At 40.9% G+C, this 9585-nt stretch overlaps 1 protein-coding gene across 1 annotated transcript in view; it reads left to right on the forward strand.

The window, feature by feature from the left end:
• Positions 1-9585, forward strand: part of rsrc1 (arginine/serine-rich coiled-coil 1) — a 93694-nt gene that overhangs the window by 42701 nt on the left and 41408 nt on the right. The window contains exon 6 of the mRNA XM_008309742.3: positions 1901-1952. Within this exon, the coding sequence (XP_008307964.1) occupies positions 1901-1952 (52 nt within the window). The remainder of the gene's footprint in view (positions 1-1900; positions 1953-9585) is intronic.

Raw genomic sequence — 9585 nt, forward strand, 5'->3', positions numbered from 1 at the left:
TATGTCAGCTTCTGGTAGAGATTATTACACTGATCAACCACAACGCCACTGTCTTTAACAACAGTCATATTCACTGAGTGACGGAGAACCTGTGTTTGCAGCAGCTAACCTCACAGACAGAACAACCACAGTGATCCAGTTTTTTGATTCCTCCCTAGCCCCATTATCTTTTCATGTGTTATCATTAATTGAAGTCTGTATCATATACAACACCACCAGGTGTTGAGATGCACAAAAACAGCTCAAAATGAAATGAAAGTCAGATGATGTGTTTAACAGCCGTATCTCTGTGCCTTTACCTTTAAATGCTAAGGACCCAGTGTCTGTTCCACCCACAAGTGATTAAGTGCATTCACATGTGCATTCTGGCAGGCATGGTAGATGTATAGGACACTGGACAACAAAGCTGTAGGCTGGCCGTGTTTTTATCCAGATTTCAACTTCAACAATATTACGTTAACATTTTTGTATTATTATTGTTGTAATTTTCGTGGGTCGGTAGTTCATATAAGTAGTAATGGAAAAGTAGTTTTATAGATTTTATTTAGTGTGGGTGGGATTGGGCACCACATGAAGGCATCGTGGGTGCACAGGCCAGGTTACATGAGGAGGTGGAGGAGGAAGGAGCGCTGCCTGTCAGCAACACTCTAGCCCTGTCGTCTAAATGATGCTCCCAGGTAGCGGATTCAGATTCCATCCCCATTAGCATTTAATTTCTCCATAATCCTACACTGATCTGCTGCCGCATGGTAACAAGGGCTCCTGTGCCACGGCAGCAGAGAGAAAAAAAAACCTCAGAGAGCAATCTGCAGTGTACTCGTCTTTTATAGCCCCACGCCCGGTTGTAGCCATCATTCTTCCTTGACAATTAAGACCCTCAAATCTAATAGCAGTGATATTGGAATTACAGCGAGGCCCTTCTGAGGAAACGACAGGAAAAAAAGGACTGCTCCTCCCAATACAGCTGTCAAAACATACGGCTCTTCCCCAGATGACAGCCACTAAACTTTTTTGATTCTGTCATACAACACACACACACACAGACACACACATGACCAAACTGGGAATGTGTTTCGCTTTCTGACTGTGATCTCTGTGAAATGTGCTCTCTGTGCCCTCTTATCCAACTCTCTAAAGACTTGTTACAGCAGACTTTGTTTTCCCTCTCTCGCTTCACTCTCTCACACACACTCTCTCTCCCTCTGTCTTTAAATTTCTCTTCATCTGTCTCTCCATCATTGACTCTCCCTCGTGTGTCGGAGAATGTTGTGGCTTTCTGTTTTCCTAGTAGTTCGGCAAAGCTGTCCCCTGGTGCGTCCTGAGGACACTTTGAGGGAACATTCACTCTAATGGTGGCTATTAAAGATGATCATGAGTCAAATACTCTGTATTTCACACTAAAAGACGCAACAGGCTTGAGGCTGGGTTTCATATAGAAGGCTGTAAGTGGCTTATCCTGTCAGGAAGTCCAGGACGTGCAGTACTACTATTACTAAATCAGTACTAAAGTAAAGTGCAAGAGCCATACTTTTCCTAAAACTATCAATGTAAAGTGCAACATTCATAATGTGCAGTACAACTACTCCTACCACTAATACCACTAAGTTTTATACTAGGAGTATAAAGTGAATTACTAATTTTTAGTATTGTTTTATTAGTAAATTTAGTATTTAAAATGTTCTGCTAGTGTGGTTTATATTTATACTATACTATTTTTATACTATTATATTATTCCTATTAGTAGGTGAGAATTAACACACATAAGCAAGAACTGTGTGTTCAGAGCTGGAATCTAAATTTGTTTAACAATATCAACTGTTTCCTGATCTGTCTGGACTGGCTGCATTATCATTATAGATTATTCATTTTCTTTTTCTTTTTTTGTGTCCCTCTTCTGCAGACACCAGAGGAACAGGCTAAAGTTCGAATGCAGATGGTTCTGGAGGCTGCAGGTAGGTTTGATCTGTTTTTCCTCTTGATGAATTGATATTCCCATTGTCCTTATATATTTATAAAACAGTGACTTCCTGTAGCTGAAGGTACTACTAGTGATAATTCCCCCACTCTGTAGATTGCTGTCCTACTTTGTCTGCTGGGATGTGGATCCAGCACTTAATGTTTAACATTTGAATTTGTAAATTAATTCTGTTAAATGTTAGGGACCTTTCCCATCGCCCCACTTCACCATCTTCATGTGTTTGTTCTGGTCCAGTGACGATGATGAAGTTTTCACATTATGAGCAAGAGTCAAATCAAGATGGATAACGACCCTGAGATTTCAAAACCCATGTAAACACTCACATCTGCGGTGAAGAAAGTTAGGCTGTCGACTGAAGTCTCTTTGTTCACGAGTGAAGTATGGACAGATATTCTTATTAAAAGAGCAAACGCTAACCCTGGGCACAGCTGCACTTAACAATCAGTCACAGTATTAAAACCAGTTAGTGGCCTTGATGTCACTAAAATGTTACGTCTTTTTACATGTTGGAGAAACACACACACACGCACACAGAAGGCTGTTGTGCTGCGCTCTTAGGCTCATATTCACTGCAGCTTAATTTCAAACACTCCTCCCAGAACATAAGTCATAGATGTCACCGTGCACACGGTGTATATATTCCAGTGTGTATTCGAGGGGTAGAGTTGCGAGCCAGATGTGACAGGCAGAGATTGACTGTGCAGAAAGATGTCTTCATGTTTACAGTCACGCACACACACACGAACACACATATGCAGGGCCCAGCACTTCAGAACAGGGTTCTAATTTCACCACAGGAAATATATGAAAGAAGCAGGCATCTATATATCATCTACAAACCACCCGGCAGCCACACACTTACCTCCCATCAGACTGGTTCAGCCTTACTGCGGCCCAGCCAACATCACTCCAACTCAGTGATTAGAAATTAATCACTGAAAGTGAGTATGTTATTGTTGCTTCAGTGCAATGCAATTCATGCTGATGCATTAAGACATAAGTCTTTGTATTACTGCAGTATTTCATGGGAATTAAGCCGCACCCCATTGTTACGTTTTCAAATGCATCATATAAGCCTCAGTGATGTACAGGTTTTTTTCACATTCAAAAAAACAAGCCATACATTTTCTTGCAAATACAGTGTTAGCATTTTGAAAGTTGGTTGCTGATTGGCTCACTTATTGTTCTTATATACAGTCAATGAACCCTCAATATTTGCACACACTGCTCACCTCAAGCTTAAAATCCCACCATCAACTCTAAGCATGTGTTTCTTAGGGTTTTCAACCTTAGGTCAGTGACCCAGTTTGTGTCAGAGCAGCCTGATAGAGTTGAGGACAGTTAATAAGACTGACAGTCTGACTGACACAACAGTCAAATGGATTGTTGAGTAAATCTGACTGATTAACATTGTTGTTAAAAATTGTTTTTTGTCCAATTTAGGAATGTTGCTTTATCGCTATCACTATTAATCATGATTAATCACAAGATACCATGTGATTAGTTAAATCAAAAAGTGTTATTGTTTGACAGCTCTAGTATTTCATGTTTGTTTATACAGAACTACTGTAAAACTACTAAACTACTGTAATTTCTTCATCACTTGTCAAAGTCAACAGAAATTGATCTAAGTAATTGTAGTAAAAATTGGAATTTTTCACAAATTCTTTCACAAACATATTTCCTTCCACAAGTTCACCTCATCGTCATCCCAAGGCTAATGCTGCACTAATAACAGTCAGGCATTATAAAATGTAGCATGTGGTTTTAAGTGCAGCAGGACAGACGGCTGCAGACACTAGTCCAGGAGTCAGGAGCAGGAGCAGGGCCAGAGGAGGGAGAGTTTACTGCTCTGGACATGTCTCTGCTTTTTGTTACTGACCTGAAGGCTTTTAAAAGAACAGCTTTATGACTCAGCCCAAGGTTGTCTTCACCAGAAGGTCCAGAGCTGCTCCTGTCAGGTCTTTGATTGACTAGGATTATAGTCCTAATAATGAGCCTCAGTAAAAGTTTATAAGGCAGTCTGACAAACTTGGCTTTCAGCTGCTCCTTTGTCCTGGTTGTCTCTCTGACTGAAGAGCCTGGCAGTTAAATGTACTGGTATAATATTTTAAGATTACTGGTCGGTCATTATGCTGGACTTCTTGAATTCCTTCTTGTCCGTCTCAGTACGTCCTTCTCACTGTCTCACGTGCAGCCTTTGTTTCTGGTTCTGTTAGTGGACAGACTACGATGGGGATGGGAAGAGGGATAGATGGAGGCCAAGTAGGAAGCAGCAGATGTTGGGTGGTTGTGTGAATGTTAATGTCTTGACGTAGCCGTGGAGCTTAAGCCTCCTCCTCCTCGTCCTCCTCCTGCTTCCCTGCGCTGCTCTCTGAGTGCCCGCCAGGTTTTCTCTCTCGGAGTCTCCTGGCATCCTTAAAGCCCACGGCTCTCCTCTCCTCACCGCTCTCCTCTACCTCTTTCTCTCCCATCCCCTCCCTCCCTCGCCGCTTTTGTCCGTCTATGGACTCTCTAGTCAGTAGAAAGCAGATCATCCCATGGCTAAAGCGGCTCAGTCTTTTGTGTTGGGGGGCTCTGTGGACCTGTAATGAGCCCCCTCGGCTGGCCCGCTGGCCTGCTTAGTGCTCACTGGGGGCTTTGTGCAAGTGTGTGTGTGTGTGTGTGTGTGTATACAGAGGAGATGAGTGTAATACTGGCCCCCAATGAAAGAGTTGGATGGATATGTTTATGGGTCACTTCCTGCTTGGCCTACATATTGAGTACAAACACACAGAGACGCACACACACACATACATTAACAGCAGATTTCCAATATCCCCAATGGATGTTAACATGAGAATATTATTATCTCAGTAATTCACATGTAATAAACTATTTTTGTTATTTATAATTAAACATATCTCTTAGTGAACTTATTCACTTGAGCACTGATGTCCAAACATCTTTAGAATGGCTGGTGATCTTCAGCTATAAACCTGTAAACGCAAAAGTCACTGTTGACCAATGTAAACATGTAGTGATGGAGCCGTGATACAGAAGGCGCACTAGATGAAAGTTAAAAAAAAATAATATAAATAAAATTTTACTCTTTTACTTTTTGTTGTGGACATTCGTGGAGTATGTCAAACTATCATTTAAAGACACAGTTGCACAAATTCTCCTTTTTTTTCCACTTGTTTTTTTTTTTTATTCCATTGCTGTCTTTTCTGCTGTGTGCTGTGTGTGGCAGTGTCCTCTCCTGATCCACACATCAGTACAGAGTGTTTGCAGAACACCCACTAAGGACCTGAGGGCCAGGGGTCATCAAAACTGCCCTCGCCCCATTTGAACCTTTGACAGCAACAAAACAAACACTACTTAAGATCTCATCAGTGGCTTGAACTTGGCAGGTGCCCAGTGGTGTGAATGGACTTTTTTCTGTCCCATTGGTATTTTCGATATCAAGTTTAGTTTGTTTGGGGGGTTTCTGTGTTATGGAAATGTAGGCATTTTATCTGTAAGGTAACAGTAAAGTTGAACAGAGTTGACCAAATTAATTTCAACTTTTTGTATCTTTGAGACACATTGGCAAAGGTTAGTCTCTTTCATCACTTTTCACCAACATCTATAGTGCCACTCAATGCATCCTGTGAATCTTTTTCATGGCTAGAAATTGCAAGAGTAGATGTTTTTCTTTTACCTGATACTGTACACCCGGTTGTCTGACTCCCCTCTGTGTGTGACCATGTGTTTACCTTTTGTTTATAGTTTTCCTTGTCTGTGTCTGGGCTCTGATTTAGTAGCAGACACAAAAAGGCAGAGAGTGTTGTGAGCAGCCAGGTTTATCAGCAGCATCACACTGAGTTTATCAGGGTCTTAGTCTTCAGTGGTGCAGCGGGGGGTCCTGAAGACACACACTCATACAGAACCTTTCTTTCAGGCTTACGGCGTCTTTACCCTGCCGCCTTGTGCTTCCCATTCCCGCTGCCCCCTCCCTACCAAAGCCCACCCCTCAGGCCCTGACAGATGTGTGCTGAACAGACCACATACATGGAGGGTGTCACCTTACCCCCTCTGGAACTAAAAGGCTAATGTGCCATATTTAGGAGGCTCCCGCCCTTTGTTCTGCCAGGATAAGAGGTGATGGGGACAGAAGACGGAGACAAGATGAAGTTTATTTAAACGGCCAGCAGTCACTCTCTCCTGATTCAGCCGCACATATTTGTCACTATGAATTTGACTGAATGAATTTGACCTAGTGTTCATTAGAGTATTTACTCTTTTTCTTTTACTTTAGGTAAACTTTAGGTAGTGTGCAGTGGCTTTCTGCTGATTTTTCTTTAGAGTTTTTCTTCTCACATGCTCAGTTATACACATATAACAACAGTCAACTGTGATCATGTGTCAATTAGGTTTTAACATACAACAGGTGAAATACACACAAGTAAGGTATGTACATAAAGTTTATTTTGTATAGCATTTTTCAGTAAATTTTTTAAAGAGTTTCACAGTTAGATCAGAAAGGACACGGAGCTACATACACAGACATATAAGCATAAAAATAACTTGCCCCACCTGCAAGCCCCCCACCCCCACTTTGGGAACCTTAAGTCTAGTTGATTTGAACAGCACTTATCACACATGATCCATCAGTCTGGTTGTAGCAACACTTTTAGTGACGTGGGTCAGGTGATTGTTACAAACTCAAAAGCCCTTTTCTCCAGGGAATTGCCCAGTAATGCGTTGCAAATCCGCCTGCTTCCTGTGTGTGTAATTGTAACAATACACTCCATTAACATGAGCAGTTCAACTGAAATTCAGGTTACTTCTGCAACATAATTTTAATGTTTTAGCTCTGGTGTCTGTACCAGGACTGTTGTGGCTAATGTTAGCTCTGGTGTCTGTACCAGGACTGTTGTGGCTAACGTTAGCTCTGGTGTCTGTACCAGGACTGTTGGAGCTAATGTTAGCTCTGGGGTCTGTACCAGGACTGTTGTAGCTAACGTTAGCTCTGGTGTCTGTACAAGGACTGTTTGAACTGATGTTATTTTGGTGTCTGTACCAGGACTACGTAGCTAACATTAGTTCTGGTCTGTGTGCCAGAGCCGTTGTAGTCTTGTATGTTGACATTGTTTAATGTATCGGATGCCCTTCTCCTGGAAAATAAATGTAGGCTAAATAGGGGCTTTATTGCCTCCTACTGGGCTGAAGTGTGTACATTAGTGGTACGGTGGCCAAGAAACTATTATTATTGAACAGAAACTAAATTAAATCGATTTATTCATCATGCATCATGAATTGATCAAAATGAATGCTTCTCAGTCCCAACCCTGCTTTGAACTTAAAATATTTGATTTATTGACAAAACAAGAAAAGACGTACATATTTATTCATCAGCTCTGAGAGCTTCAGATTTGAACTTTATAGTAGATTAAAACAGCTCCTCATCACATATTGGAACCTTGGGTGTTTTGACAGTCTTAAACGTCATTAAACAAATGAAACAATGGTAGAAATGTCCTCGTGCCTCTGTGCAGGAATGTGTCTCTTGTTTTTGGTGGTAGAATAATGGCATGTGGTTGTGTCCTGTAATTTAGTCTCTGTAACCATTGATCAGCTGGATTTATGTGCCATTACCTCACTCTTCCAGTCAACACTTGTAATTATGTCCAATAGAGAGAGGCGGGGCGGGGACTGCAGTGAGACACAATCCAAATACCTGAATAAGCGTTTATCAATCAGACTCTGCAGTGGTCCAGTTGACTGACAGACTGCTCTGCTGCTCTAACCCTCTGATAAAAGTCTTTTATACTGGAAATGGTAGCATGTCCATCGCCTCCGCCGGCAGATTTTATTTACTTCAGTCAGACGTAAGAGAAGTCTGTCAACAGTGGGACGTCCTGAGTGACTGCACTGCTGCACTGATCTGTGTTTTATGTGCAATTGATTTTCGGTTTGTTTTATGAGTATAATAAACACAAGTCCTTCACTGGTTTTTCTTTGCTTCAGAAAAAAACATCTCCATTCTCTCCTTCCTCAAACTCTTCTCCTCTTATTTTAACCATTTGTGCTTCAGTACAATGGTGAAAATACAGAAGAATTGTAATAAAGCAGCTCCAACATGTATAAATTAAACTGATTTAGCCCATGTGATGACGTCGTAGAAATAGGATACACTGAGGGTCACAGTTTTCTTTTTTCTTTTTTTGTAATAATTGTCGCAACTAAATTCTTAATGATTCAAGAAGATTTTCATGAAGACACAAGGTTAAAGGTGTTAGCAAAGTTAGCTTGGCCTTACCTAAATTAATTAACACAATTACTGGTTAATCTCAACAGCTCTAATTATAAGATATGATTTTCTGGTTTGTCTAATACACTATTTTTGTAACTGAATTCACAAAGAGTCGCTAACAACTTCTTATCAGATATTGTTGAATGTTTTTCTTTGGGTAAAAATGCAATTTAAATATATTTTTCTCTCTCTTTTCTGGAGTTTAAAAGAAAACCCAAGACATAAAGAACGTCCTGTTTAGTGTTGGTTTTATTCTATTCTGGAGTTAAATGTTACAGCAAATGGAACAGTTGAGAAAGTAATTGCCAGGAGTGAGTGTTGTTTCTGTTGTGGTTTTGTCATCAGTCATCATTATTTCAGCAGCAGCTGTCATTTTCTTCACTGAGACAGAAGGTCTTCAGCTTGAAGAGACTCATTAAATTAGCCAACAGTTTCTTTGCCTTTCTTTTGGTACAACTGTATGAAATGAATTAAAGAGAGGATGTCAGTCAGTCGGAGGAAATTCCCTGACTCTGTCGAAATGAGAGTCAGTGATGGAGGAGACTTTGTTTTTCCTGCTGTGGGCAGATTTCAAACAGCATCTGCTCCTGGAAATGACCATTAGAAGAATGTTCAAATCCAAACTGATTTTTTTTACCTCCCCCCTCCTTATCCTCCTCCTCCTCCTCCTCTTTCCTATTTCTTTCCTCCATGTTGTCGATGTTTAGAGACACATGGCGATATCTTTCCCTCCTCCCTCACACTTTCCCTCCCTTCCTCCTCTTCCTCTCTGCTTCTCCCCCTCACAGTCTCCTCTCAACATGTACACATTTCCATAACAGAAACAGAATATTTTTAATTTGCCGCTTTCCATAATTTTGCAACATATGGTATAAACGATTTTGATGCAAATGTATGTGCTAATTATTTGCAGAGGAGCCTGAAACAGACCCGCCATTGAAGTGAAATGAAAGCAAATTTGCAATCACCTTAAATTTTGCTAACCATTTACTGTTAAGTAAACTTTGCTAAGTAATTTAATTACCTTGGACCACTGGCAGGCGATCAGGGCTGTTTGGGAGGGGTGGGCGGGGGTGAACGTAGAGTTTAGATTGAGCGAAAGATGAGAAGGAAAGAGAAATGAAGGTCTACGCTGTGAACAGAGAATATCATTGGAACAAAAAACAAAGCAAAAAAAAAAAAAAACGTTTATCAAATTGTCTGGTCACATCATACACTTGTGGTCCCACCTCTTTAAGTTTGTGTATTTGTAAATATTTGTGCAGGGCCTTAATGGATTCGAGCTGTCCAATTGGCCCTGAAGTAGACACAAATGGATTGCAGCAAAGTG

This window comes from Cynoglossus semilaevis, chromosome 4 (genome assembly GCF_000523025.1).
Source record: "Cynoglossus semilaevis isolate Cse_v1.0 chromosome 4, Cse_v1.0, whole genome shotgun sequence".
Lineage (NCBI taxonomy): Eukaryota > Metazoa > Chordata > Actinopteri > Pleuronectiformes > Cynoglossidae > Cynoglossus > Cynoglossus semilaevis.